Genomic DNA, 26101 nt, shown 5'->3' with positions numbered 1-26101 from the left:
TTTGGACTTTAAAACGCAACTAGACTGTTTATGGAAAATTTTCAATTTTTCCCATAAAAAGTAAAATTAAGGTTGTTGGAGAAGCAATGGTTGTGCGGCACTCCTTATCTAAATATTCCTAATGCCAAATGTCCGGTTTAATACTTTCTCGACTCTCAAAAACCGCAGAAAATATTACCAAATAACGTATCTATTTCTTGTCCAGATCTGATGGCTACTTGATACTTTGGATAATCTCAAAAACTAACACATTTTATCAATACAAAACATTTATTTCAAATCTAAGTTCAATTATTGTCCAACCGCTGCATTGTAATCCTTGATAAACTTGTCGTACTTGGCCACATTTTCCGCTGTCAGCAAAGCCGCATACTTTTCCTTGTACTTCTCGAGGAAGTAGTTGAGCATGACACGGTGAATGAAGAGGTACTGGACATCGTTCTGGATTGAGAAGGCCCTTTGATCACGGAGTGCCTTCACAAGCTCAGGCATCGGAGGGCACGGCTTGTTCTCGGCGATCTTCTCTGAAATTATAGAAATTTTTATTAAAAACTAACATTGTTCAAAACTCACCAAGAATGTATTCGATGGCGACGATGGTCCCGGTACGCCCAATCCCGGCAGAACAGTGCACGACGATTGGAACCTTGGATCCGCGGATTGCGGAAAGCAGCTCCAAGCTTGTTAGCTTACAAGGTGGGACTCCACGATCCGGCCACTCAGTCCATTGAAGATGACGAACGGACATCGTCTGACCACCACTATAAGTAAGGTTGAGCATAGTGATCTGAATCTCCGGGTCCCTCTCCATTGGCTTCGAGCCCGACACGTTCTCCACGACACAACCACTCTTCAGAGTAAGCTTTTCGCCTTGAGCAGCTGGCCAGTACTGAGCGCATTTGAGCTTTCCCATCTCGACGGTCTTGCAAAGCATGACAATCTGCTCGACCTTGTTTTGAATGACCATCCACCAGAATTCATCGATCGTTTGGTCAAGTGGTCCCTGGGCGCAGATGAAACGCTTTTCTGGGATCATGGGGCATCCGACGTAGTTTGCATGGATGTAGTTGCACGGAGATGGTTGATCCAGCTTTACCGCACTTTGGTCTTGGCACGGGACATCTTGGTAACTGAAAAAGTGTGTTCATGATTGACTTGTAAAGTGTGAAAAAAAACAACTTACCGATTCTTCGTGATGGCAATGTCCGGAGACTGATTGGCATTGAACATGACCTGAGTCATGTCGGGTCTCGTGTATTTTGCCAATCCACGGAATTCCTCACGAAGCTTGTCAACTCCAACATCCAGTGCTCTGAGCACCCACTGCTCGACAATCGGATGGGTCTGTGGTGGAGCAGGTGTCATGTTGGTTTTGTTTGTCGGATCACCTTTGGCCGCTTCACCGTCATCCTTCTTTTTCTCCTTCTTCACACGCTTCGAGCCCTCCGTCGCCGTATTCTTCTTCTTCGTATCGGCCTTCTTCCCCTTATCCTTCTTCCCGAAAACTGCCCCAGCTTGGGCTCTTGGTGGCTCCGATGATTCCGAAGAATCGCTCAGCATTTGTCCGCAATTATTGTTTGCAACGTTCATCGCTTCAGTTGATTAGCTTGCTAAACAATTGCTGCTTGATTGAGAACTGATGATTTGTGAACAATTTCACATTATTTATACGAAGCTTCTTATCTGATCGATGACGTGGCATGAGGGGGGGGGGGGGGGGGCACGTGAGGTTATGAACTTTTGAGAAATGAAACTCTTATTTTATATTTGAAAAAAAAAATAGGAAAAATTCAAACATAATTAATATTACACATAATTAACATAAAATTATATCTAAGCGATTTCTCTTTATTTTTGTCTTTAAAATTGGTCATTGAGATGTCGGTGTTTTACTTAAAATTTCTCCTAAAAGACAAAAACAAACAAAACAACTATTTAGATAATAAGAGAGACAAAATATTTTTACATATTTTGAAAAAAAAAAGAAATAAAAAATGCAGGTACAGCAATGTTAGAGACAAAAGTATGCGCCCAGTTTTCGGACGGTGGTTTTAAATTTGCAACATGCGGAACGGGAGATGCTAGTTCCAAATTTATTATAGGAGACAAGCCTAGAGAGATTTATTTTTTGCATAACTTTAAAAATTAATATCTGACTTATAATGAACTTTTTTGAAAATGTTTCGTCGGGGACTTGTTCCAAATTTTAAGGGCTTTCATAATTTAATTACAACATTTTTCTAGGTGCCAGACGCTTCCATTTCAATCAGAAAAACAGAACTTCAGGCATATAAAACATTAGGAGTTGTTTCATATACCTATATTAAGTATTTGGGTCAGACAGACATTAGATACCCCGAAAAATTGCTTCGTATATCTATTGTACATTCTATTACTTCGTCTTTTATTTCTGAAGTACAAGAATGTCAGAGCAATGTATTGATGAATATGGAATAAAATAGTTTTCAGCTATTATAGGTTTCTGTTCAGCAAGTTCAACATTTTCCACGATGTTGGCTATTCCCGAATATTTTGGACATTTGCTACGGAGAGAATATTAAAAATTAAACTAAATATTATAAATTCAAAAGTGGAAAAGGTTATCCATGGGCTCTCCGGAATAATTCGGTTTCTTTGATTGTAAATCCAGTAAACAGATACATTTTTCAAACTTTTTATTCTTTACATTTCTACAATACGAGAACGCATTTGTGGATGCTATTTAAATGTTCTGGCTAGATTTCTCGTGTGGAAACTGAATAAACTTAAAGCTTAGACAACATCTGCTTCGCATCATCGGCAAACTCTTGTTCAGCGTCGGAATACGGTTCGATGTCACACACTTCGGTAAGGTACTTGCGAGCGTTGTTCTGGAATTATCAAAGATTTTTGAGAAGCTTGCATGGGGATAATGTTACACGTATCTATCTTCCGTACCTTGTCTTTAATTGCTACGTAGCATTTGGACACATAAAATGTGTTCTCCATCCATTTTGGATTGACCTTATAAGCAGCAAGGAAATCCTCGTTGGCCTCTTCATAGGAATGTGATGGTGGTTGCTGATAGAACGTGGCAGCAAGCTTCTTCTCAAGCCATGTCAGAGATGCCACCGAGTACTTGTAACGGCCACGCAAATGGAGGAGAGCCGTATCCTTTGGCTCCTTAGCAAGAGCTTTGTCGAGCAATTCCTTGAACTTCTTACTGCATTCCAACTTTTCTTTCGTTGCCATATATTCGGTTGCTTGTCCAGTCAACACAGCATTCCACTTCAGCGCCTTGAAATGGTTTGGATCCTTCTGGACAGCTTCTTCAGCAAACTTGAGTCCTTCGGTGACACTTGCCTTACGTTGAGCTTTTGGAACACATGCAGACTTCTCATGAATTACTTGAGCAAGTCTCCACAAGACTTCCACCGAACGATCACCTTTGTCGAGACGCTGAAAATAGAAAATTCAAGTCTCAATAGCACATTCTTCAAAAATGATACTATATTCTCTATTGTATATATTTCATGTCTGAAACTTACCGCTTTGAGCAAATCATATCCTTGATCGCGGTTCTTGGTTCCGAAGGTCTTGTCAATTTCATCAAAACTCTGAAAAAGAGCTTAAACATTTGAAGATCGGAGTAAACTTACCATGGTGGTTGATCGGTACTGATTAACAGCGGAAAATAATTGTTGTGGAAGTGCAAGAGGGGGAGGAGTCGATGGCAGAGCACGTTGCAATTATTAGGGAATAGGGGGGCCACGTTTTTTTGAAATTTGATACTTCGACATTTTTCTTGGAAATTAAATATAAACGTGTTCCAATTAAATAAATCAGATAAGAAAATGTCCACGTAGCTCAAAAAGTTCAGTTTCAAATCAGTTTGAAAATTTATCGAAACATTTAAACGCCGTCGAATCGAGAAAGATGATGTCATCGGATGAAACGGATGATGTACTTCCAAAAGAAGACGAAATGTTCAAAACAAAAAAGGACAAATACAAAGTGATCGCATTACTCGGTAAAGGCGGATATGGAGCCGTATACTCTGTACTCCGCCTCAGCGATATGGAGAAGTTTGCGATAAAGTGTGAGAAGGCGACTGCTGGAAAGAAGGTTCTTCTGATGGATTGCAATGTGATGAAAGGTGCAACTCAGATCAAAAGTAGACACTTTTCTACTGTACTGGATCGAGCTAACGTCAAGGATCGTTTCAATTTCATTGTGATGAAGCTCATCGGGAAGAATCTTTGGGACCTGAGACAGGATCGTGGCGATGGAAAATTCACAATGGGCACCTCGTTGAAAGCAGCGTCACAGTGTCTTGTATCCATTGAACACTTGCACAGTGTGAGTTTGAACTCAATTATTCTAGCATTAAGTTTTTTTTTTTCAGTTCGGCTACCTTCACCGTGACATCAAGCCGGGGAACTTTGCCGCCGGACGAAAGGAATCCAACGAGCATCACGTCATCTTCATGCTTGACTTTGGTCTCTGCAGGGAGTACGTGAAGCGAGCTGAGGGAAAAGATCTTCGAGCAGCCCGTACAACTGCACCATTCCGTGGAACTACTCGATATGCTCCATTGGCTTCGATGCTCCAGCAAGATCAATCACGAAAAGATGACATTGAATCCTGGCTCTACATGGTTGTCGAATGGACTTCTGGAGGTTTGCCGTGGCGCAAGTTGAAGGCTCACGATCGAGAGAAGGTTCTGCAATACAAACAAGATCTCCGTACAAAACCGGATATTCTGGACGACTTTCTCTTCTTGTGCCCGAAGAAAGAGTTTACCAGAATTCTGAAGGTTTGCATTTACTTTTCTTTAGCCATATTTAAACGATATATTGTTTTCAGTACTTGGATACTCTTGGATACTACGCAGTCCCTGACTACAAATTCATTTACTTCTGTGTCCAGCATGCTGCCAATGCTAATAAGATCAAGGATGCTGATCCACTGGATTGGGATCCCGAAACTCCGTATATGGGTCCCATTGAGCAGCCTGGTGATGGTAAAGTGATCGATCTGGAAGTTGAGGGTGGCGCATCGACAAAGGATTTCTCGAAAAGAAATGCGAAGGAGAAGGACCAAAGTGATGAGACGAGAAAGGGGAAAAAGAAGACTAGTGGTTCACCGAATAAGGAGAGAACAAGTTCCAAAAATTGAACTAAATGACCTTTTATTGATTGTGAAATAAAGTTTTATTGTAGAACTAACTGTTACTGATGATGTTTTTTGCAAGTAGAGTACATTTCTAAAGATCAGTCGACTTGAGACTAATTTCTGGCGTCTATTGACTCTCGGCTCGCGCCGAATATTTTTTATCCAGATTTTTGTCAAGCTTTCCAAAATGCCGACTAACCGATACGGTCTTGCGCGAGAATTTGGTGCAGAACTTGGCTGCAAATAATCTTAATTTGAAAAAATCTTGTTGTTTTTGATTTTCAATTCAATTCCAAAAATACGTAAAAATAAAATAGAAAACTGAAAACGTGAAGTGGAAACGCCACGTGAAGATGTTATCTTTATCCTATCACAAACTATTCAGTCTTAATTATTTATTCCCGTCTTTTTCGATAACTTGCTTTATTGTCGACAAGTTTTATCGTAACAATGACAGCACCGCCACCGCCACTCGTGGAACTTCCTCCGGGATCTATGGTAAGAAGGTATTCAGTAACTGATTACTATCTTCATCTTACAGGTTGAAAGATGGTCGATTACAAAGAAGCTGGGAGAAGGAGGCTGTGGAGCCGTCTATTTGTGCACGGATGCAACTGGAAAGTATGCACTGAAAGTCGAGGGAATCTCTGAGGCAATGCAGGTGCTCAAAATGGAAGTGTTGGTGCTCGGAGAGCTGACAAAGAGAGGAAGTCGTCACTTTTGCAAGATTGAAGACAAAGGAAGATATGGCAGTTTCAACTATGTTGTAATGACGCTTGTCGGAAAGTCTTTGCAGGTAAATACGAGTTTTTATTTTCATAAACAATAGTTTTCATTCTAGGATCTTCGCAAGGGAACCGCTCAACAATGTTTGAGTCTGGCCTGTTCTCTCAGTGTCGGAATCCAATCCTTGGAAGCTCTTGAGGATCTCCACAACATTGGATACCTGCACCGTGACGTGAAGCCCGGAAACTATACGATTGGCCGTGCCGAGTTAAATGAACTTCGTAAAGTTTATATCCTCGACTTCGGAATGGCTCGCAAGTTCACGGACAACAATGTAAAGAGATTCCAAACATTTTAAGATTATACTAATTTTTCATTTTCAGGGAGTGATCCGCAAACCAAGAGCTGCCGCCGGATTCCGTGGAACTGTTCGCTATGCGCCAATCGCTTGCCATAAGAATCAGGAGCTTGGAAGGTAATTTGATAATTTTCAGACCTTTAGAACACGATAAAACTTCAGAAAAGATGACGTGGAGGTTTGGCTCTACATGCAAGTTGAGCTGACTGTTGGACGTGTTCCATGGAAAGAGATCACCGACATGAACGCAGTTGGACAAGCCAAGCAAACGATCCGCAATACTCCAGAAAAGATGTTTGTCTTCCCGTGCCCAGCCAACGAGTTGAAGGAAATTATGAAGATGGTTGATAGCTGGGACTACTTTGCCGATCCAAACTATGCAGATTGCTATAGAGTTAGTTGAACTTATAGTAATATTTTTGATAACAAACACGTTTTCAGTTGATGAAGCAAGCCTTGGCCAACTGCGGAAAGCCCGAATACCCGTATGACTGGGAGCCAGGAATGCCGCTCAACTACATGGTGAAATAAGTTGGTTGTCGCATAAAGAGTCCCATAGAACTCCTTTGATTGATTTGAATAAATGGTTTTATAAATGTCGAGGTTATTATTGTGTTATTGTTATTGTATGTACAAATCGACAAATTCCTTGCTGAAATAGTATAATTTCAGTTAATAGTTATAGGAATTTGATTAAAATTACATCTTGCATAAAAACTTCGAAAAGATTGTCATCAGGATTTATCACTACATCATAATAGTCCAAATTGGAAGAAATTTTACTTTAATAACTAATAAATTTGCCGAAGTATGTGGTTTTGGAAAAGTCTTTGTTTTGGATGTTTTGGATTTTGGACAGTTTGGATCATCTTGAGAACTAACTAATTTTCGAACAAAACAATCAGACTGGACTGGAACCGAATCAAGTTTATTTTCCAATTAGCGCTCCTGTATACAAATCAGGGGTAGGAAGTCATTCTTCACTACGTTGCGATCCGGAAATTTGCTCGTAAACATTTTATAATTTTTTAAAAATCATTTTGCCACGTCCCGTTTTGAGTTCATTTGAAAAATTAATGTAAAATTTTTATATATTCGCGTGATCTCCTATTTTTGGATGAACTTTCAGATCTAGGACAGAGATAAGAAGGGTGCTATAAATTGAGAAGGTTTTGCCATAATCTTCACTGCGAGTTCTCATAACTCCTTCAACAAATCGCCATGGCCCAATCTGTCCCACCAGGAGACATCCAAACCCAGCCGGGTACCAAGATTGTGTTCAATGCCCCATACGACGACAAGCACACCTACCACATCAAGGTGATAAACTCATCGGCTCGCCGTATTGGATACGGTATCAAGACCACCAATATGAAGAGACTTGGAGTTGATCCACCATGTGGAGTTCTCGACCCAAAGGAAGCAGTTCTTCTTGCCGTTTCCTGTGATGCTTTCGCCTTTGGACAAGAAGACACCAACAACGATCGTATCACTGTTGAGTGGACCAACACCCCGGATGGAGCTGCCAAGCAATTCCGCCGTGAATGGTTCCAAGGAGACGGTATGGTTCGTCGTAAGAACCTCCCAATCGAGTACAACCCATAGAGCCCTGTGCTATCTTTCTCAATAAATGATTTTTGAAAGATCGTTGTTTTTTCTCTTGTTTAAAAATTTCAGATTTAAAAACGTATCAAATTTGAGTACAACCGAAAGAAGGCTTGATAAGAAGGCTCACTTTTTATTTTAATAAAGCTTTTTTGAGGAATTGATGTGTTATTTGTAACTCTGTGTTTGCATCTTTCGCAACACACGACATGTTTCATCCGTTTTTAGACAGTTACAGAGAGCTGTAGCTTCACCGTATTGGAAGTTACGGCAAACACGATGGATTTTTTCTAAAGTTGGTTTGTGATGTAATAGTTATTTTTCAAAAATGTTTAAGGAGTTCAAAACTCTTGACTCGATGACATCTAACAGGCTTTGGGTTCTACATTAGCCACACGCATTCAAAATTTAATGATTTAAAATTTATCCAATAAATTTGACTCCACTATCAACATTTTTCAAAAGTTATAAACAATTTATTTACCAGTTTTCCTGATGTTGAAGTTTGCAATTATTAATAAGGGAAGTCTTTCAGCTTGTCCTCGGACTTCCGAATGAAACCTATTATATTTGCAAGAGGACCTTAATAGAATGTCACCTCGAAATTTCTAAGCATTTTGAAGTGGGCAAACATCGATCTGAAAATTTTGTAGCAATAATAATTGTAAACAAATACCCAATTTTTTTTAAGGAACACAGTTGACGCGAGAATATTCATACAGTTATTTAAATAAGAGTTTTTTTTTAACTTTCAGACGTTTTGAATTTCTTGCCTCTCATCAGCTTCTTCACTCGCTTTTCTCGTACCCAACGGGTATTTGATTAGCCGTCATGATGGTAAAATGTGATCCCTTTCTACTGTGTATTTTTGTGTATTTCTTCTGATTTTTTATTTTTCAAAAAAAAGAAGATGAAACAGACATTTTCCACTGCGCCACTTTTTCCTTGTGTTATATTCTCTCTATTCTCTTCTCGAATAAAAACTATTTGCACTTTTCCAACAAAAAAAACTAGCTTCCTTTGTTTCTCGTTTCATCTTCTCTACATCTCTCCTCCTATTTTACACATAAAACTTTGTGGCTGACGAAACCCGCAGACTGTCGGTATACACAGTAATACATGTTTAGTTCTTTCGTTGTCCAAATTGGTTTTAACCCAGTTAATTGAGGTTAGCAATAATTTCGACCTTTCGAAAGATTGTGTTGAATGACAATAATTTTTGGAACGACTCCTTCGGGGATATCCGATGAAGCAAAAACAATACTGTATATTTTTTCTCTGTGCATACGATCCTAAAAAATCGTTTCGAGAATATATTTCCATGGTGACAGTGGAGGTGGATTGATTCCTGTCAATTACCCAAAGTTTTATAGTTTAATTAAGCAATTTTGCATTACCCAACCGTAAAACTTTGGGTAATTAACAGCCGTATTGCCGTAACTTCCAACACTTTGAAAACGAATGAGGTAAATAGCTACAGCTCTCTACTTTCTAGAAACGGATGAAACATGTCGTGTGTTGCAAAAGATGCAAACACAGAGTTACAAATAACACATCAATTCCTCAAAGAAACTTTATTAAAATAAAATGAACCTTCTTATCAAGCCTTCTTTGGGTTGTACTCAAATTTGATACGTTTTTAAATCTGAAAATTATAAACAAGAGAAAAATCAACAATCTTTCAAAATTCATTTATTGAAAAAACGGCACAGAGCTCTATGGGTTGTACTCGATTGGGAGGTTCTTGCGACGAACCATACCGTCTCCTTGGAACCATTCACGGCGGAATTGCTTGGCAGCTCCATCCGGGGTGTTGGTCCACTCAACAGTGATACGATCGTTGTTGGTATCCTCCTGTCCAAAGGCAAAAGCATCACAGGAAACGGCAAGAAGAACTGCTTCCTTTGGGTCGAGAACTCCACATGGTGGATCAACTCCAAGTCTCTTCATATTGGTGGTCTTGATACCGTATACAATACGGCGAGCCGATGAGTTGATCACCTTGATGTGGTAGGTGTGCTTGTCGTCGTATGGGGCATTGAACACAATCTTGGTACCCGGCTGGGTTTGGATGTCTCCTGGTGGGACAGATTGGGCCATGGCGATTTGTTGAAGGAGTTATGAGAACTCGCAGTGAAGATTATGACAAAACCTTCTCAATTTATAGCATCCTTTTTATCTCTGTCCTAGATCTAAAAGTTCATCCAAAAGTAGGAGATCACGTGAATATATAAAAATGTTACATTAATTTTTCAAATGAACTGTCAAAACGCAACGTGTCAAAAAGATTTTTAAAAAATTATAAAATGTTTACGAGCAAATTTCCGGATCGCAAAGTAGTGAAGAATGACCTCGTTTCCTTGATTTGTATACAGGAGCGCTAATTGGAAATGAAATTTGATTTGGCTCCAGTCCAGTCTAATTGTTTCCTCTAAAAATTAATTTAGTTTTTAAGATGATTGTGTGTGATCCAAAATTTGTATGTGTGTGATCCAAAATTTTTATTTTCTTTTTGGAAATTCAGAAATTTGTAATTGAATTTCATTGAAATCTAATATGAAAATTTAGCTGATTCATTCATTGTCCAGATTTTTAATCAGTCGACAATTTCAAGCCGCAAATTTTCAGTCGGCAAATTCGGCAAATCTCTTTTTCCAATATTCACCGAGCACGGCAAATTTGGCAAATTTTCCGTGCTTAACAAACTCCGAAAATTTTGATACTTTTTGATGTTATTTGGAGCAACAAAACTACTGGATTCTGAACAGAAATCTGGTTTCTGAATAAGTTCCGTGTAGTGTGTCTTTTTAAGCATCAAAATAACTCAATTTTGTGCCATTTTACTAATTTTTTTGGGGTCGAAATCAATAGTGTTGGTAAAAATTGTATTGTCCAATTTTTGATGTGTGCGGCAAATTCCGAAATTTGCCGAGCTCGGCAAATTCGGCAAATTTGCCGCACATCCCTGGTGTAGGCCAAGTGACAGTATTCGTTTCTGCGTCTAGTTTTCTAGGGCAAATTTTAACACTGCGTATTTCCGATATGAGATTAATAATTAAGAATAGTAAAGTTTCGACATTGTTTCCGAAGCTACCATAAAGCTTTTTAAACTTCTAGGTTTCTGGTATGAAGTTTTTATACGGCTAACTGAACTAGATTTTCCGAAATATTTTTCTTGAAAAACCAGGCACTTTTACTGATTGTATGTACTCATATGTACTTTTGTGAATAAATATATGAATAATTAGCTTTTACTGTTTTCCTCGACAAGTATGCTTTTTTCAGTGGTTGTATGTAATGTCATTTTTTGATGAGCTCTATAAAGTCCATCTGACCTGCGACTTTCAATCCCAAGTCTAGCCTGCGAAAGTGAAAAACTATCAAAATTAAATTATTTTAAAAGCGTGGTATTGAAGTGAATAAATGTGAAAATGAATTAAGTAATTCATTTTTTTTCTAATTTTCACGTAACCTCTCCCACTTATAAATCGTTTTCAATTTTCTCAATCTTCACGTGACCCCAACGTGTTATAACCTTCCCCCCTACCATCATATCAATCGATAGTTCAAACAATCAGTACCAGTTTTCAACCGATCATCTTCGTCTTCCATCGAACGGATTCAATTGAGAAAACGCTTATATCGATTTTTATTCGATTAAAACCACTGAAGCAAGATGCGAGTGGTTTCGATAATTTTCATTGGTGAGTATTTATTTTTCACAGGATTTTTCAGCTTTCAGATTTATCTTTTAGAACTAATGAGTTGTATTTCAGCGCTATTGCTGCCCCTCAACGCTCAAATATTCTTCAAAAATGCAAGTGCTTCGCAGGACTCAATTCCCACTGAAAAAGGTAGTTATTTTTGGTCCAGTTTCCGAGAGTAACTTTAAATTTGTTACAGTGCACTTCCCGGACCTTAATGGATCTTTCGACACCCCAGACACCCAGGACATGCCCCCCCGTCATCGGACAAGGTATGCTGTGAAGAGCTACCGTCTATAAATTAATCAACTTTTCCAGAATCCTCCAACCACCCAACCTTGCCCAAATCGCGAGCAACCAAAAAAGCTTCTGATAAGCTTAAAAAGAGTGATACTGCCCAAAGTAAGTTGCACAAAACCGTCCCAATAATGTAAAAACTTGTTTCTTTCAAGGTTCCTCAAGTTCTCCTGATTCGGACCCTGCCACAGCTCCACCTCACAATCTTCGAGACCTTCACTTGAATTATGCCAGCAATTTCAAAACTTCAGGTATGTTAACGAAACGTGGCGAAAAAGTTTAGAAATGAAAGGATTTAGAATCAAATTTAAATTAGGTTCACGTAAAAACACATTTTCGTTTTTTTTTTAATTTTTAAAAATTATTTAATTTTCTAGTTCTTTAGGCACTAAGGCACGTAGGCACGTAGGCACGTAGGAACGTAGGCACGTAGGCACGTAGGCACGTAGGCACGTAGGAACGTAGGCACGTAGGCACGTAGGCACGTAGGCACGTAGGCACGTAGGCACGTAGGCACGTAGGCACGTAGGCACGTAGGCACGTAGGCACGTAGGCACGTAGGCACGTAGGCACGTAGACACGTAGGCACGTAGGCACGTAGGCAAGTTACCTTTTCAAAAAATTTGTAAAATGTAGTGATTATGCTTTAATTATTGTCCCATCAATGCTGAAAAATAGCCGATAGTGGATAAATTAGTCATCTAAAAAAACCAATCCTCTTGCAATATAATCAAATTTTCAGCAACAGTCAACTCCGCTGACTACTTGGAACGCATCAAGGTTATCGCTCACGTATCCAATGGGATCACTCTCCAAGCTGGACTGATGGACGGAAAGATTTCGATGGATGCGGCGGTTGAAGAGCTTCTCAACTTGGGAACATCCAGCGTGGCCGAAATCGTCAACTTCAAATTGGACAAAGTCAATGCCTGGGCGAGTAAGCTGAAGGATTTTCTGAAGAATCAAGTTCTGCAGGATCAAAAAGTCACTGATAAGCTTAAGAGAATGGAAATTGAAATTCTTGGCTTGGACCAGATTCGGAAGGACTCAATAGATCTTGACGATGTTATCGAGCAATCAAAACTCGATACATACTTTGCGAAAATTAAGGAAGTGAAGGACAAAAAATACGACTACGAACCATTCAGTGACGCCAGTATAAGAGATAATCCCGTTTCACAATCACTTGCGAACATATTGTTGAATCGGGACACAGCGCCTTACTACGATTATAAGTATTTGTCGTCCGATATTGAGTTAATGGTCAAAGATCTGGAAAAGTTGAAAAAAATCAACAAAGAAAAGACACTGAAGATGTATGGATTGCTAGCTCACGGCACAGAAATGTTTAGATCACTCGAACGAATGGTTGATCTGATGGCTCGGCGAGAGAATTACTCTCTTGAGATTGGAGTCGATACACCCCAAATGATCAGAGGAACTCTAGAAACTGTGATTGGATTAACTACCGATGAAGCCATGAGTGATGTCAATCAGATTCTGGAACTAGTAAATAGTGTGGAGTCTGATCAGTTCAAAAAGCATTCGATTGGTTTTTTTCGTGGAATTTTGAGCTCCAAACACTTAGAAAGAGAGTCTCGAGACCCGTGGCTTGGCAAAGTACTGAATGTCAGTGAAGAACATTTGGCAAGTATCACATCTGGATTGCAGCCTCTAATAAAAGCTTCTGATCATCTGGAAACTGTAAACGATAAGTTAATGTCAGTACGGCCAAATGCACTGTCTCGGTCGCTTGGTTACTTTCAATCATTTGTCACAACGATGTCCTCATATTCCCCGATGTCGAAGGATGTTGAGCATTATCTAGTCGATTTTCTACTGCAGTGTGAACATATTCACCCAGTTTTAAGATATGATCACCGTGAGCCAGGAGTTAACTTGATTGATTATGTCAAAAGCGTACAAAAATCTATCCTCGGAATGTCGGAAATTTCGATCAAGTTGGCTAAGTTGGATATGGCAGCGCTGAAATCGGAAGGTCGAAAGGTTCAAAAATTGTTAAAGTTTACTAACCTCGGCGATGAAGAACAAACTCTCAAGGAGATTCCAGGAGTGCGCAAGAAGCTTGAAAGAGGTGGATTGCTGAAAAGTTTCGAGAACCGTGTTGCTGGCATTCAAACGATATTCAACGATATGAACATCAAAACATTTATTCACGAACTTTTGCCAAATGCCGATTCTGTACACAAAACCGATATGGAAAGATTCAAGAAGTTCGCGGAAAAGGAGAATAAAGTTTTTGAATGTTTTCAAAGAATGTCAAGTGACACTGAGAAGCTAATAACAGGAATTGGTGTTATGCGAAAACTCCAAACGGTCAATGCAGATGAGATCGAACCATTTGAAGTAGCAGCTTTTCAATTTTCGGAGTTCTCCAAGGAACTGGCCACCATTAGCTCGATCCCCGTGAAAATGAAGAATGCTGAATCAAATGCAACACTAGAGTTGAACAAGATGGCTCAATCCTTACAACAACCTGATGCAATTCAATATTCAACGAGTGCTCTTCATAGTGTCTATGGTCTTGTGGAACTGGAATCTGCAATCAGTCAGCTCAAAGATGTCGGTTCAGTTGTCAGCGAGGAGATTTCTAAAGTTCAGATAGCCGATGACAGGAAGAAGCTTGAAAGGCAATGGGGCCGCCGCCACGCGGAGGAAATTGACTCACTGGGAACTGTGATCGAGGAAGCAAAACGTTTTGTCACCAAGATCGATGTGCGGAAGTTCAGTTCACTTGCCAACTACAGTGCTCCTCTGAACGGTTTGGTCACATATCCGGATGTGATCATCAGTGCATCGGAAAAGTCCAAAGCACTCAATACATTGATTAGCTCGTATTCACAAACTGGAAGAAGAAAAAGAGCTGGAGTAGAGACCAAGATTGAGCTTATTGTCGCTAAGGACATCCTCAACAAGATTGCATTGTTGAATCTTAAATTCGCGAAGCGTGCTGCTCATTTCAAAGAAGCTCCGATAGCATTCCAGTCGTTCCACAAGGTTTTGAGACAATTCGTTGCAACTCAAGAGAAGAGCAGTAAAATCGTTATTAGCGGTTCGGAAGATTGCGGAATTACAATGTGAGTTTTGTAGTTTCCATCGTTTTTAGTTTTCCCTATTTCAGCCTTCATATCATCTTATCAATTGTGACAACGCTTCTTCTTGCTCTGATCGCGTTCATTGCATACGTATTCTATCAAAAGAAGAAACAAGACGCAAAATCAAGAGAATTGAGTATTCGCAGAGATGAGTTCGAACAGGAAATGGCTGATAAAATCAGAAAGCAATTGGAGGAGTTAGAAAGGAGGGAGAAGAAAAGCAAGATGAACGGAGTCGGAAAGAAGCAGGAAAAGTCAGGCCCAATTTCCCAGTACTTCCCAGAGACCATTTCGGATCCCGGAAGTCTTCCTAAAAACGGAACTCCAACTGCATCACCGCTGAAGTCAGTTTTATTCTTTGTTTCAGAACTTCTAACAATTACAATTTCAGAACTGAAAATGGATTGCGAGGCGTTCGCAGTGAGTATTTTGGTATCATGGGAACTGGCACGGCTCCGGCTGCAACACCATCGAAGTTTGAAAAGTAAGACACATTTTTCAGGTTTAAAATAAAAAAAAAACAATTTCAGGAGCACAATGCTGATGGTTGGAAATGATAAGGACGTTCAGAGTCAGTATGTTGTATAGTTGAACTATCGAAAGGAGAACTTTTTTTTCCATTTTCAAAATAAATATTTATTTCTGGAATGTTTCAAAATTATTGGGTTACAGAAGTAAGTAGAATCTTGAGTTAAGTCCGGAATCTGGACTGAGATTTTTTCTTGTTTTTCTTGTCTATCGGTTATCGGGCAACTTAGTATGGCTGAAAACCTATAACGTTCCAGAAGTTTCTAGAAGAAATTCAATATAAGAAATATAAGAAATATATAGAAATTCAATATATAGAAATTCAATATAAATACATAACTCAGAGAAACTTTTGAAAAAGTTTGGATAATTCAAAAAATGTTTGGTTGTTATAAATTGTTCCGGGAACTTTTAGACACAGAACTTCTAGAAAAAGAAAATTTCAGAACAATTCTAGTACAGCAGTGCATTTCAAAATGATTGCAATCTTACATTAGCAGAAACAATTTTTCAAATGGTTCCGGAAAGTAATAATATCCTTCTTATTTAAAATCACTAATGGGTTTATTCAAGTAATGTCGGAAAATTAAAAAGTGTAGAAAGTTACGTCACAGCTGTATTAAAATACATAAAAACATGTATTTAACACATCGGTGACGTCATAAATGTATTTAAGTTAGATCTGCAAAATCGAAAAATATGTTTCGATACGGAGAAAAACCAGAAATCTGCTCACAAGTCCAAGTAAATAAATTTTTACGTTGAAAAATAAATGAAAAGCAAACGCGCTCGAATGAAAAAAGACTGCAAGGATTTTTCACGCAAATACATAACTAGGGCGATGTGCGTTTTGACAGTTCATTTGAAAAATTAATGTAACATTTTTATATTTTCACGTGATCTCCTATTTTTGGATGAACTTTTAGATCTAGGACAGAGATAAGAAGGGTGCTATACATTGAGAAGGTTTTGTCATAATCTTCACTGCGAGTTCTCATAACTCCTTCAACAAGTCGCCATGGCCCAATCTGTCCCACCAGGAGACATCCAAACCCAGCCGGGTACCAAGATCGTCTTCAATGCCCCATACGACGACAAACACACCTACCACATCAAGGTGATCAACTCATCGGCTCGCCGTATTGTATACGGTATCAAGACCACCAATATGAAGAGACTTGGAGTTGATCCACCATGTGGAGTTCTCGACCCAAAGGAAGCAGTTCTTCTTGCCGTTTCCTGTGATGCTTTTGCCTTTGGACAAGAAGACACCAACAACGACCGTATCACTGTTGAGTGGACCAACACCCCGGATGGAGCTGCCAAGCAATTCCGCCGTGAATGGTTCCAAGGAGACGGTATGGTTCGTCGTAAGAACCTTCCAATCGAGTACAACCCATAGAGCCCTGTGCTTTCTTATTCAATAAATGAATTTTGAAAGATCGTTGTTTTTTCTCTTGTTTAAAAATTTCAGATTTAAAAACGTATCAAATTTGAGTACAACTGTAAGAGTGCACAGTGGCTTCAGATCGGGATAACCCCAGGACGAGTTTATTGATAGAAGATGAAATTTAAAAAAAAAGACAATATGTGGGAAGAAGAAAAGGATTCTGTACAATTCAATTTTTGAATTTCCCGTAATTTATTTTTCTGAAGATGAACAATTCAATTTTTGATTTGCCCGGTCAAACATTTTACATTGGTGTATCGATTTTGTTGCAGGTTCTAATGTTCCTGACTGAATTTTTTAAGTTTTCAATTATATAGTTCGCCCCAAAAATTGTTTTGAATTATTGGAAAAGCTAGCCTTTGATGGAAATTTGCATTTTTTGAAGAAAACTTGAAACAAACATTAATTTCTGCAAGATTGTTTTATTCATTCTGTTTAAATTTCCGGAAAAAATCATGTTTTAATTTTCAACTATGGAAATCGCACCTAAAAACTTTTAAAAATTTATTGGAAAACCTGAATAGTTTTTTTCGAGGTCTGAAAATTCTTGAAAAACTTCTGTAAGCTATCTGCAATATGTGTAAAAAAAAACTTAGTCATGATTTTTAACTCTAAATACAAATATTTAAAGTTGCGCACAATTCATTTGTGTTTTCTGGAATTTTATTTACATTCAATTACAAAAATGTTTTACTTATAAAATCTGTAGTCTCGTTTTCTCAAGTTAATATGATTTTTATGACTTTTATACTCTTGTCAGACGAGGCAGGAGCGTTTTAATCCTCGAAACCTAGTCAGGGAAAACCAATAGATTTTATGGGCTTCAAATGCAGAGTAGAAGTGCAACGTAGAAATTGAGTGGTGGAAATATTTCGAGAAAAGGTAAAAGAAAAATCAATCAGGAATCTTGCATTTTTATTACCTTTTCATTTTCCCATTCTACTCTCCATTCACTCTTGAAAAGTTTTAGGTCCTTTTTCCCCACTTTCGGCAGAAAATATTTGAATTTTAATCCTTTTGATATATTATGTAGTACATACATCTTTTTGTTTCAAATACCACCGCCGGTTAAGAACATACATGTTCCAAAAGTAAAAGAAAGGGGATTAGTGAACAAGGAGGGCTTTTATGTTGCATGTTTCTTGGAAAATCTGTACCCGAAAATGATGAAGTGTTTTTTGTTTGAAATTTATTATTTCTTGAGAATTTTGATTGATAATATGGGACTTGTCATTTTGTTCAATATATTCTCTAAGAAAAAGCAATGAAAATAATCATTGTCAGTTCCTATAATTTTCAACCTTCGTGAAATTGTATAAACTTTGTAAACTTTTTTTCAAAAAATTTGCAATATGGTAATTTTTAAAAAAATTGTTTCTTATTTATTTTATAAAACACAACTAATTTGAGTATTAATTTGAAAACTCCTCGACTATCCTTTAACATTGAATAAAATGAAATAAAAAAATTAGATTTCCTGTAAGTTCATGAATAACTATTTATAGGGTTTTTTTCGGAAGGTTTTTTTTTCTAATCCGTGAATTGTCCGTCGTTGTTCGGAACACAAAAATTTGTTTTTTTTTCTCAACTTTTTGCTTTCTGCTGGATTATTAGTCGAAAGTTGTCTGCACTTCTCATGAAGGAACAGTAACAGAAAAACATTTGTTTACAATTAGAGGACTAAAAGAAGAACTGAGAACGAATGAGACATACATTTTACATTTTAACGCTTTATTTAAACACGATCAACATATTATCAGACTAAATCAATTGTGTACTTTATTCTTGTTTTGAAACGGGAATTTTTTGAGATTGAAATAATTATTGTTACTTTTTCAGTCAAAATTTGAAACAATTGAAAATTCTTTAGAAAATTCGCAAAAAAAGTTATTATAAGAAAATGTTTCAAATACAGTTCCTGTTTACCTTATTTTTTCTGCCACTTCTCCCGCTTTCTTCCCCATTTTACCGCTCTTCTATCCCACCTATTTATTTTTTGCTCTCAGAGCTCTAAAAAGCTCGAAGGCTGGATTGATGACCTCTTTCCTCCCCAATTCGTACTACCTATTCCATCATTTTTTCGAGATTTTGAGGGATTTTTGGTTTTTTTGGCTGGAGGGCTTTGAAATTTGAATTAATGAATTTCTATTAATTTTCACTGCTGAAAAATTGAAAAATAAAAATAAATGAAGAAAAAATATCAAAACAACAATTGTTTCATGCAAGTATTATTTCCAAAAATACTTATTCATAATTGAAAAAATAAACTAGAAGTATGACAATTTCCCTACACTTTCGGCACTCCCGTAAAACATATCAATCAAAAGATCGGTGTTATTACCAAAAATGGACCAAAAATGGAATAAATAAGCACTAAATGAAACGGGAATTGTTTGGGAAACTTTCTTGAAACTAGATCTTCCATTCTTTTAAGGTGTGACGGGGGAAAACCGAAACCTGCTCCAAATATGAATATTTAAAATTGATGTTGTTCGTCCCGTAATAACAGTATTTTGGTTAAATATTCGACAAGTTTAAACAAATAATGAAACGGGAAATTTTTGTCTTCAAATTCAACTTTACCACTTGCCCTCCATTTTTGGTCACATTTTTTTTAAATGTAACATTTGCTTTGCATATTCTCTGAATTGTTAAATTTCCTTAGCTTCTAATTTTTTGTAGGCGCTCTCCCTCCTTAAACTCACCCACTGAAAATATGGATATTCAAAAATTACTCCTGTTTCACTAAGTTTTCAAGTAAATATTACCGAATGTATATCATTCCCTTCCATCTTGACCAACAAATTCGGACTTGTTCAAAACATGAAAAATGGAATTGAAATTGACCTCCTCCTCCTCCGTCCCTCCAGTTTACGCCCATTCTTTTTTGCTGTCAAAATTTAATTATTCTCCATTTCTCCCCTCTCATTTTTCTTGTCTCTTATTGTTGTTGTTATTGTTGTCCCATTTTGACCCGTCTTCTCTCCCCTCTCCTCTTGAGCTCGTTTTCGTGTTTGGCACACCGAAAAAGTGTTTCTTTTCGCTCGTTTTCATTCATATTTGTAAGACAAAAGAAAGAAGGAAAAGTAGAAAAGAGTGGGAACCTAGAGAAAGAGTAATATGCATTGAAATGGGACACCAAATGGGTTTGGATATGGTTAGTTGCGTGTACATGACATGAGATGAGCTCACCGTTTTACGTAACTTGTATTAACTTTCCAACAGGTCCTTTTTCAGACATATATTTCTGAGCCTGCCTGCACTTTGGCAAACATTTAGTTTTCAAATTTTTAAAATTTTTTATACTCAGGAAAATAATCAAAAACTTCAAACTGTTTTGAAGACACCTTTTATTAGGACTACAAAAATAAGAGCAGTAGGTTTGTCCAGTTCACGACTTTTTGAATTTGATACATTTTAAAAAGTTGGACTGAAAACGTATTCTTCGAGGCTAGGTAGGCACGGCACAGGTATAAGAAGGCATAAACTCATGTATTATTGCGTCTACATATTGATCTAACCTACATAGTTTTAATGATTTTTTGCGCGCACTAACAAGCATATAATTGCACATTAATTTTTATGCACATAATAATATCGACTCATTAAAACAGTAAAAATTTTTTTCAAGAAGCCTGAAGAGAGTATAAGTGTAGAAAACCTCTAAATATTTAACTTTTTAATTAAACAGAAACATTTTTGCAGATACCATGTCTCTTAATTGCCATTGGAATATTTTCACCGTTAATAAATGCCAGTAGTATTAAAAACCTAGGTGGACCGGTGCAGAACTTTTTTCCAGATTGGAAATTTATTGAATGTCTAAATTGTGAATCCTGAATCCCATGAGTATTTTTGTACCGTTATCTGGAAATATGGAAATAAGCAGTATTAATAATAGTATTCGAGTTAATATTCAGTTTCACTCAAAATTTAGAAACACTTTTCAAAAAATTGTTTTATTTTTCGGTTCCTACAATATAAGTCTTAATTCAAAACAAATAATGGACCTCTTTCAATATGATAAAAAATAATAATAAATAATATGAAGAATACAAAGATCTCATTAGATACAAGAAAACTCTTACAGATTTGATAACCAGTAGAAACAGTAATTTTTTGGGGCACATGGAAAAATTTCACATAAGTTAGGAATTACTTTTGACTTTTTAAATTTATGTACTATAAAAAAAAAGAACTTTTACAAACAAGATTAAAAAAAAACAAAAAGCTCACAGTCAGTATGGCTTCAATCAGAATCATACTAAAAAATTTAATTTTAAAAATTAATTTATTGGTTTCTGTTTTATTTTTCGAATTAATTTCATATTGAATTTTTAATCCAGGAACTAAATTCAAATATACATTTTGATACCTGGGCTGACTTATGGATTTGTCTGAAAAAAAGAAAAACATTAAAATTTTCACGTTCACCTAATCGTCTCAAACCAAAATTGTAGACCCGTTCATTTTCTGATTTCATTGCTCTAATTTTGCTTTTTCAAAATCTGCGCATCTCGCTCTTTGGAAAAATGACCTGAATAGAAACATGATTGCGTGACATTTTTTCCAGATTATTCTTTTTTAACATAATTTCTAAGATTTATTACTATTTTTATTGTTTTGGCATCTATAAATCTATATACAACTACAATTATGTGTTTTTCTTGAAAATTCAAAAAAAAATTATAGTTATACACATTCCGCTCTCGAGCAGTGTCTCGTTGCCCGGGTAATCCTTTTTTGATACATTTTAGATTATTTTTCCACAATTTTCTGTCTTTGTGCAACACAACCAAAACAAACAGGATTTGGTTAATTAAACTCCTAAAGAAAAACGAGCAAAGAATTTGGGAATTCAATTTTTTTGGTAGTACTTGAAAAAAAAATTCCTTTTTAATTTTTTCCCGCGTCTTACAATAATGTTAATAATTTCCCGCGTCTTACAATGTTGTTTAAAAATTACTTATATTTACAGTTTCACTGTTTATATCAAGAAGTTCAGAATTAAAGTCGCATTACATATCGGGCTGAATTTGTAAATAAAACCTGCTAAAGTTTAATAATATCATTTTTGAGTCTCGATTGGCTTTCTATTGGAAAAAATCCTGATACACAAAGTTGGTATATTACTTTTTTTTTGAAAACAAAATTGTGTGTCTTGTTTCTTCCGATTAAACTTAAAAAAAAAGAAATTTTTTCAATTGCTCATAAACACCTCTCAAAACTCTAAACTTCTGAGAGCAGAGTTTTCTGATACATTAATAACGTTTACAATTTTGGAAACCCTTAAATGTAGTATAGCTACTACTCCGAAAATTCAATTGAAAATGAGTATTTTTTTACAGTTTCACCGTGTTGTTAATAGAGATCCTGTTGAGAAACTCACACTTAGCCGTTTTTTTAGAGGAACACCACACAAAACAAAATCATTTAAAAATCTTACAAAACTCTGAAATCTTCTAAATTTAATTGTAAAACTGACTGTATAGCATGATAATGATGATCGCGAAAATCGTTTTTGATACATTTCTGGTTATTTTTATCGAATTTATAGTTCCAAAGAATGTGAAAATTGAGATTTTTTGATTCATTGAATTAGATAATTTTTTTTGGAACTAAAAATTTGATAAAAATAACCAGAAATGTATCAAAAAGGGCCTTAGCGATCATAGTTATCATGTTACATAGTCAGTTTTTCGATCAAGTTCTGAAGATTTAAGAGTTTTGTAAGATTCACAGAAATCTTTTCAAAATTTTTGAATCTATGAATTTATAATTTAAGTCTGTACATGGAACATCTTTTTTCGATATACTAAAATGTAACTAAATGTTTTGTTAAAACAATGGAAACTTATTTTTTTGGGTTTCAATTGAAAAAAAAACACTGTTTCACAATGTTTATATTTACTATTGAATTTAGTCCACATTGGTAAGCGAGGCGTTTCATCATGTTAATAATAATAGATCGCTCGAAAAAGTCACAATGCCTTTTTCCCTTGGAACGAAGTTTATTTTTCAACGGTAAAAATATTCACTCCTGCCCCCGACTGTGCCAAGGTGTCAGCAAGTGCGCCCCAGCCTTATTTTATGCCGGGGAGACTGTGAGATTGGAACATACCTTACATTTCTCTCTTTTTTGTTCACAAAACCCTGAAACTTTAAATGTTAATTGAAAGTCTAAATAAGGAACATGATGCTGATGGCGGGAGAAGAGGGTGGAAAGGTGACAAATTGGCAGACATTTGATACTCTTTTTTGGCCGATATTCTCTACATACGTCTGACATGATTTTTGAGTACACTTCTTACATTCGTACTGACGTGTTCAAATGCTTCCGATTACTGCTGAGTTTTTGAGTTAGTAAAAATATCATTCTAATTTTTACTTAAAAAACAATTCTTGCTACTTGAGAAACTTAGAATTTTTAGTCATAGAGCTCTGCAGAGCTATAAAACGTTCAGAAAACATTACAATTTAAAAATTCGTACACTTCAGCAGAAATCTGACCTAAACTCTTAATTTTATATTTTTTTGTTTCAAAATATAATAAAGAGTATTAAGTGTTGTGTATCAAGCTGCTCCTATGATAAATGACTGAAATTCTAATTTTTGAGTAAACAAACTTTTGTTTTTATATTCCCAATTGAGCTATTATCAAATTTTTGTATAGCGTGTAGCTCCTTAAAATCTGGAAGTCGTTTTTTTGTTTTATGTGTTTGAGACAATATTAATATTTAGGAAAATAAGAAAATTGTGACAAACCGCCTTTAAAATTTTTCAATCGATTTAGGCAAACTTGTGAAACTGTAAAAAATTTGATATAGTTTTATTTAAATTTTTTTTCTTTCACTGTTTCAACATAATTTAAAATCGTGAAAATATCACAAAGTCGTGTTCTTACAAGATTATGTATGCAATGACAACTAGAATCCTAAATTTTACTCGATTGGTATATTGAACTGCTGGAACAGTAAATTTATTTTATTAAAATAAATTTTCACCAAGCTGCTGTACATTCTTTTTTTCCCATTTTTTGTCAATTATTCCACCTTGCTATATATTCCCACGTATATCCATGTGTCCTTTCTTCCGAAATAACTGAAAAACTTTGTCTCTTTTTTCTTTCAACTCACCTATTCTTTCTCTTGAAAATACATTTTCACGTCTCCTTCTTCTTGTTCTTTCCACCCCCTTCGTTAGTCACAACAATGGAGAGAGAGCAATAGTATGTGGCTCAGGCTCCGCCCACATTTTTGAAGCTCTCAAGGAAACAGAGACAAGTGATTTCATTTCATGATTATCGATGTTTCGAGAAGAGAGCACCAAAATGCTTTAGTTTTCATTTACTTTTTTGCGGTTTTTTATTCTTTTCATATAATTTCTTACCACATGTTCATTCCGGAATTCTTTGGTTTCCGCAGTTTATATCCAATTGTTTTACACACTTTTTCCTCTGTTTTCGATTTAAGATTTTAGTGGTTCAGATTCTTTAGTATTCAAGGTTTTTTAAAATTCTATGTTTAGGTTTTGAAACAGTAGATCATAGAATCAAATTTAAAATTTTAACCAACTTCGGACTTTCAATTTCTATAAAATTAACATGGTTTGTGTCCAAAACTAACTCTAAAAAAACAAGTTTTTACAGTATTTTACTATTTTTCTAGTTGAAAAAATTTACTGCTTCACTGTTTCTATATAAGATCTTGAACAGAATCAAATGTATTGCATACACGGTACTCAGAGGTAAATGTAGAATCCACAAATTAAATTTCTATGTAAAAATTTTAATAATTAAACATTAAACTTTTTTTTAACTTTAAAAAAAATCTGAAAGAATAACTTTTTCAGGAAATTTGAAATTCCGCCAAATTAAAAAAAAATAAATTGTCAGAAAAAAACAATATAACTTCGGAATATTTCTGGATTTTAATTTGAAGTCTATGTATTTGAGAAAAGGAAATAGAAGACCACGAAATATTATTTACATACGAGTACTTTGAACTGAAAAAAGAAGGGTCTGAGCGTTCCTGACGCATTTTTGCACTACTTTCTAGGCTTAAAATTTTACTGAATTACTTCAAAACTACATAGGCTTCAGTATTTTTTCATAAGTTCATTGATATCTAAAATTGGACGAACGTTCGGGAAGTTTTTTTCAGAAACAGTTTTATGCTCGATCAAAAGAATTCCAGAAAACATAACATAATCAAAAAAGCCTCCAGATTTTTTTTCACAATTTTCGAGAATTCTATATATAACCAGAAGTCTTCAAAAAACAATTATTAAGCAGTTCCACCGACCTCGAACTATTAATTGCATTATTTCGGAGTAACTGTACAAGTAAAGTCAGTAACAAACTGAACATTTGGCAAGAAAATGAAACATGTCTTTTTTTCTTTTGAAATCTAAAATTTCTCCTAAAAATTCCACATTCGATCAGTCAAACATTGAGGTCAAAACCATAAGATTAATTGAACAATTGTTCATACGACCACCACCACCTAAAAATAATGACTTTCACGTTTTTCAACTTCTTCTTGAAAATTCAAAGGTCCTTCTATTGCTTCTTCCTGTCATATTTCTAACCTTGCACCCACCATCTTTTTGTGCGTGAAAATTCTTGAGAAAAGAGAAGGTGCCAAAGGAGTCCTTCTCCAAAGGAGTACTTCTTCAATTATTCACCATGTCACTCACACCTATTGTTTCCATATTTTTCTCTCTTATGCTCTTTGGAACCTCTGGGAAAGATGAGGAAAAAATGAGAAGAAGGAGAATGAAAAGAGGTTGGAAAATCCACAAAAAAAATTTACCGTTTCAAACTGCTCATATAAAATGTTTAGAAAAAAACTAAAAACGTTGTCGAATTATTGACAAAAATTTGTTCCGGTTTCAAAATTGTTCCAAGAGAGAATTAAGAAAGTTGTTTTTGATCAATATACGGAATTACATGATTTGGTACTTGTGTATTTCATGCCCTCATTTCAAAAGTTTTTTTTAAAGTTAAATAAAGTGTATTCTATTTTTGCGTTTTTAGGCTTAGGCAATAACATTTTCTGAGTCTAAATAGGGAAAATGGACATCACGTTTAATTTAAATGAAGAAATGAATGAACATTAATTTAATTTAATTTAAAAATGAGGGCATATAATACAAAAGTACC

The 26101-nt window shown here is 36.0% G+C and overlaps 8 protein-coding genes and 31 non-coding genes across 39 annotated transcripts; 24 read left to right on the top strand and 15 right to left on the bottom strand.

The window, feature by feature from the left end:
- Nucleotides 1–257: 257 nt before the first annotated feature.
- C02B10.6 (Protein-tyrosine phosphatase) lies at nucleotides 258–1628 on the bottom strand. Its single transcript, NM_068317.3, has 3 exons — nucleotides 1184–1628; nucleotides 574–1130; nucleotides 258–524 (listed from the first exon to the last, which is right to left on the bottom strand). Exons 1-3 carry the CDS (start codon nucleotides 1588–1590, stop codon nucleotides 292–294), a joined length of 1197 nt encoding a protein of 398 aa, NP_500718.1. The 5' UTR covers nucleotides 1591–1628; the 3' UTR covers nucleotides 258–291.
- Nucleotides 1629–2659: 1031 nt separating this feature from the next.
- Nucleotides 2660–3676, bottom strand: rmd-6 (Regulator of microtubule dynamics protein 1). Its single transcript, NM_068316.4, has 4 exons — nucleotides 3639–3676; nucleotides 3528–3596; nucleotides 2938–3438; nucleotides 2660–2870 (listed from the first exon to the last, which is right to left on the bottom strand). Exons 1-4 carry the CDS (start codon nucleotides 3639–3641, stop codon nucleotides 2766–2768), a joined length of 678 nt encoding a protein of 225 aa, NP_500717.1. The 5' UTR covers nucleotides 3642–3676; the 3' UTR covers nucleotides 2660–2765.
- A 192-nt stretch (nucleotides 3677–3868) lies between these two features.
- R13H9.6 (Protein kinase domain-containing protein) lies at nucleotides 3869–5201 on the top strand. The gene is made up of 3 exons (NM_068315.6): nucleotides 3869–4338; nucleotides 4385–4795; nucleotides 4846–5201. The coding sequence occupies exons 1-3, from the start codon at nucleotides 3919–3921 to the stop codon at nucleotides 5155–5157; spliced, it is 1143 nt and encodes a 380-aa protein (NP_500716.1). The 5' UTR covers nucleotides 3869–3918; the 3' UTR covers nucleotides 5158–5201.
- Nucleotides 5202–5533: 332 nt separating this feature from the next.
- Nucleotides 5534–6848, top strand: ttbk-2.2 (non-specific serine/threonine protein kinase). The gene is made up of 6 exons (NM_068314.5): nucleotides 5534–5652; nucleotides 5696–5950; nucleotides 5996–6214; nucleotides 6264–6355; nucleotides 6401–6632; nucleotides 6680–6848. Exons 1-6 carry the CDS (start codon nucleotides 5605–5607, stop codon nucleotides 6767–6769), a joined length of 936 nt encoding a protein of 311 aa, NP_500715.1. The 5' UTR covers nucleotides 5534–5604; the 3' UTR covers nucleotides 6770–6848.
- A 611-nt stretch (nucleotides 6849–7459) lies between these two features.
- msp-53 (Major sperm protein 19/31/40/45/50/51/53/59/61/65/81/113/142) lies at nucleotides 7460–7843 on the top strand (the record flags this gene model as incomplete). Its single annotated transcript, NM_068313.7, has 1 exon — nucleotides 7460–7843. The coding sequence occupies one exon, from the start codon at nucleotides 7460–7462 to the stop codon at nucleotides 7841–7843; it is 384 nt and encodes a 127-aa protein (NP_500714.1).
- A 1146-nt stretch (nucleotides 7844–8989) lies between these two features.
- sls-2.13 lies at nucleotides 8990–9099 on the top strand. The gene has a single exon (NR_002664.1). It is a non-coding gene; the product is annotated as a small nuclear RNA sls-2.13 (small nuclear RNA).
- A 460-nt stretch (nucleotides 9100–9559) lies between these two features.
- Nucleotides 9560–9943, bottom strand: msp-57 (Major sperm protein 55/57; the record flags this gene model as incomplete). Its single annotated transcript, NM_068312.7, has 1 exon — nucleotides 9560–9943. One exon carries the CDS (start codon nucleotides 9941–9943, stop codon nucleotides 9560–9562), a length of 384 nt encoding a protein of 127 aa, NP_500713.1.
- A 1493-nt stretch (nucleotides 9944–11436) lies between these two features.
- On the top strand, nucleotides 11437–15609 carry C09B9.7 (uncharacterized protein). Its single transcript, NM_001392307.1, has 9 exons — nucleotides 11437–11547; nucleotides 11620–11697; nucleotides 11747–11819; nucleotides 11866–11949; nucleotides 12000–12095; nucleotides 12587–14942; nucleotides 14987–15304; nucleotides 15352–15444; nucleotides 15491–15609. Exons 2-9 carry the CDS (start codon nucleotides 11659–11661, stop codon nucleotides 15546–15548), a joined length of 3117 nt encoding a protein of 1038 aa, NP_001379642.1. The 5' UTR covers nucleotides 11437–11547; nucleotides 11620–11658; the 3' UTR covers nucleotides 15549–15609.
- 21ur-10651 lies at nucleotides 12499–12519 on the top strand. The gene has a single exon (NR_053508.1).
- An 897-nt stretch (nucleotides 15610–16506) lies between the features above and the next one.
- msp-55 (Major sperm protein 55/57) lies at nucleotides 16507–16890 on the top strand (the record flags this gene model as incomplete). The annotated part of the gene is made up of 1 exon (NM_068310.8): nucleotides 16507–16890. The coding sequence occupies one exon, from the start codon at nucleotides 16507–16509 to the stop codon at nucleotides 16888–16890; it is 384 nt and encodes a 127-aa protein (NP_500711.1).
- A 379-nt stretch (nucleotides 16891–17269) lies between these two features.
- 21ur-13692 lies at nucleotides 17270–17290 on the bottom strand. Its single transcript, NR_053507.1, has one exon.
- Nucleotides 17291–18354: 1064 nt separating this feature from the next.
- 21ur-5979 lies at nucleotides 18355–18375 on the top strand. The gene has a single exon (NR_053506.1).
- A 149-nt stretch (nucleotides 18376–18524) lies between these two features.
- On the bottom strand, nucleotides 18525–18545 carry 21ur-8386. Its single transcript, NR_053505.1, has one exon.
- Nucleotides 18528–18548, bottom strand: 21ur-13617. Its single transcript, NR_053504.1, has one exon.
- A 122-nt stretch (nucleotides 18549–18670) lies between these two features.
- On the bottom strand, nucleotides 18671–18691 carry 21ur-4729. The gene has a single exon (NR_053503.1).
- Nucleotides 18692–19257: 566 nt separating this feature from the next.
- Nucleotides 19258–19278, bottom strand: 21ur-7133. Its single transcript, NR_053502.1, has one exon.
- 21ur-7345 lies at nucleotides 19274–19294 on the top strand. The gene has a single exon (NR_053501.1).
- On the top strand, nucleotides 19277–19297 carry 21ur-11232. Its single transcript, NR_053500.1, has one exon.
- A 125-nt stretch (nucleotides 19298–19422) lies between these two features.
- On the bottom strand, nucleotides 19423–19443 carry 21ur-12417. Its single transcript, NR_053499.1, has one exon.
- On the bottom strand, nucleotides 19426–19446 carry 21ur-3753. Its single transcript, NR_053498.1, has one exon.
- A 274-nt stretch (nucleotides 19447–19720) lies between these two features.
- 21ur-8233 lies at nucleotides 19721–19741 on the top strand. Its single transcript, NR_053497.1, has one exon.
- Nucleotides 19742–19965: 224 nt separating this feature from the next.
- On the top strand, nucleotides 19966–20098 carry C09B9.83. The gene has a single exon (NR_053496.1). It is a non-coding gene; the product is annotated as an Unclassified non-coding RNA C09B9.83 (non-coding RNA).
- A 217-nt stretch (nucleotides 20099–20315) lies between these two features.
- On the top strand, nucleotides 20316–20336 carry 21ur-7167. Its single transcript, NR_053495.1, has one exon.
- Nucleotides 20337–20473: 137 nt separating this feature from the next.
- Nucleotides 20474–20494, top strand: 21ur-14838. Its single transcript, NR_053494.1, has one exon.
- Nucleotides 20495–20983: 489 nt separating this feature from the next.
- 21ur-1411 lies at nucleotides 20984–21004 on the bottom strand. Its single transcript, NR_053493.1, has one exon.
- Nucleotides 21005–22091: 1087 nt separating this feature from the next.
- Nucleotides 22092–22112, top strand: 21ur-14696. The gene has a single exon (NR_053492.1).
- A 217-nt stretch (nucleotides 22113–22329) lies between these two features.
- Nucleotides 22330–22350, top strand: 21ur-7641. The gene has a single exon (NR_053491.1).
- Nucleotides 22351–22871: 521 nt separating this feature from the next.
- On the top strand, nucleotides 22872–22892 carry 21ur-1406. The gene has a single exon (NR_053490.1).
- Nucleotides 22893–22925: 33 nt separating this feature from the next.
- On the top strand, nucleotides 22926–22946 carry 21ur-14819. The gene has a single exon (NR_053489.1).
- A 574-nt stretch (nucleotides 22947–23520) lies between these two features.
- Nucleotides 23521–23541, top strand: 21ur-11153. Its single transcript, NR_053488.1, has one exon.
- A 140-nt stretch (nucleotides 23542–23681) lies between these two features.
- 21ur-13921 lies at nucleotides 23682–23702 on the bottom strand. Its single transcript, NR_053487.1, has one exon.
- A 134-nt stretch (nucleotides 23703–23836) lies between these two features.
- Nucleotides 23837–23857, top strand: 21ur-5816. Its single transcript, NR_053486.1, has one exon.
- A 553-nt stretch (nucleotides 23858–24410) lies between these two features.
- On the bottom strand, nucleotides 24411–24431 carry 21ur-15690. Its single transcript, NR_053485.1, has one exon.
- A 232-nt stretch (nucleotides 24432–24663) lies between these two features.
- On the top strand, nucleotides 24664–24684 carry 21ur-11998. The gene has a single exon (NR_053484.1).
- 21ur-5282 lies at nucleotides 24665–24685 on the top strand. The gene has a single exon (NR_053483.1).
- A 575-nt stretch (nucleotides 24686–25260) lies between these two features.
- Nucleotides 25261–25281, bottom strand: 21ur-9776. The gene has a single exon (NR_053482.1).
- A 240-nt stretch (nucleotides 25282–25521) lies between these two features.
- On the bottom strand, nucleotides 25522–25656 carry C09B9.84. Its single transcript, NR_053481.1, has one exon. It is a non-coding gene; the product is annotated as an Unclassified non-coding RNA C09B9.84 (non-coding RNA).
- A 142-nt stretch (nucleotides 25657–25798) lies between these two features.
- Nucleotides 25799–25819, top strand: 21ur-7293. The gene has a single exon (NR_053480.1).
- A 52-nt stretch (nucleotides 25820–25871) lies between these two features.
- On the top strand, nucleotides 25872–25892 carry 21ur-9036. Its single transcript, NR_053479.1, has one exon.
- Nucleotides 25893–26101: the final 209 nt, after the last annotated feature.

This window comes from Caenorhabditis elegans, chromosome IV (assembly GCF_000002985.6).
Source record: "Caenorhabditis elegans chromosome IV".
In the NCBI taxonomy this organism is placed as follows: domain Eukaryota; kingdom Metazoa; phylum Nematoda; class Chromadorea; order Rhabditida; family Rhabditidae; genus Caenorhabditis; species Caenorhabditis elegans.
The sequence above is the reverse complement of the archived record's forward strand: the minus strand, read 5'-3'. Positions and strand labels throughout refer to the sequence as shown.

What these genes read in the sequence shown, in the direction of transcription:
- C02B10.6 (NM_068317.3), bottom strand. Translation starts at nt 1,590, where the DNA reads ATGAACGTTGCAAACAATAATTGCGGACAAATGCTGAGCGATTCTTCG. An exon ending in ATTGCCATCACGAAGAATCG is followed by an intron (nt 1,131 to 1,183) that starts GTAAGTTGTTTT and finishes ACACTTTTTCAG; the next exon opens with TTACCAAGATGTCCCGTGCC. An exon ending in CGCCATCGAATACATTCTTG is followed by an intron (nt 525 to 573) that starts GTGAGTTTTGAA and finishes CTATAATTTCAG; the next exon opens with AGAAGATCGCCGAGAACAAG.
- rmd-6 (NM_068316.4), bottom strand. An exon ending in GATATGATTTGCTCAAAGCG is followed by an intron (nt 3,439 to 3,527) that starts GTAAGTTTCAGA and finishes TTCTATTTTCAG; the next exon opens with CGTCTCGACAAAGGTGATCG. An exon ending in ACGTAGCAATTAAAGACAAG is followed by an intron (nt 2,871 to 2,937) that starts GTACGGAAGATA and finishes TGATAATTCCAG; the next exon opens with AACAACGCTCGCAAGTACCT.
- R13H9.6 (NM_068315.6), top strand. Translation starts at nt 3,919, where the DNA reads ATGTCATCGGATGAAACGGATGATGTACTTCCAAAAGAAGACGAAATG. An exon ending in CCATTGAACACTTGCACAGT is followed by an intron (nt 4,339 to 4,384) that starts GTGAGTTTGAAC and finishes TTTTTTTTTCAG; the next exon opens with TTCGGCTACCTTCACCGTGA. An exon ending in AGTTTACCAGAATTCTGAAG is followed by an intron (nt 4,796 to 4,845) that starts GTTTGCATTTAC and finishes TATTGTTTTCAG; the next exon opens with TACTTGGATACTCTTGGATA.
- ttbk-2.2 (NM_068314.5), top strand. Translation starts at nt 5,605, where the DNA reads ATGACAGCACCGCCACCGCCACTCGTGGAACTTCCTCCGGGATCTATG. An exon ending in AACTTCCTCCGGGATCTATG is followed by an intron (nt 5,653 to 5,695) that starts GTAAGAAGGTAT and finishes TTCATCTTACAG; the next exon opens with GTTGAAAGATGGTCGATTAC. An exon ending in ACTATGCAGATTGCTATAGA is followed by an intron (nt 6,633 to 6,679) that starts GTTAGTTGAACT and finishes ACACGTTTTCAG; the next exon opens with TTGATGAAGCAAGCCTTGGC.
- C09B9.7 (NM_001392307.1), top strand. Translation starts at nt 11,659, where the DNA reads ATGCAAGTGCTTCGCAGGACTCAATTCCCACTGAAAAAG. An exon ending in CCCCCCCGTCATCGGACAAG is followed by an intron (nt 11,820 to 11,865) that starts GTATGCTGTGAA and finishes CAACTTTTCCAG; the next exon opens with AATCCTCCAACCACCCAACC. An exon ending in ACACCATCGAAGTTTGAAAA is followed by an intron (nt 15,445 to 15,490) that starts GTAAGACACATT and finishes AAACAATTTCAG; the next exon opens with GAGCACAATGCTGATGGTTG.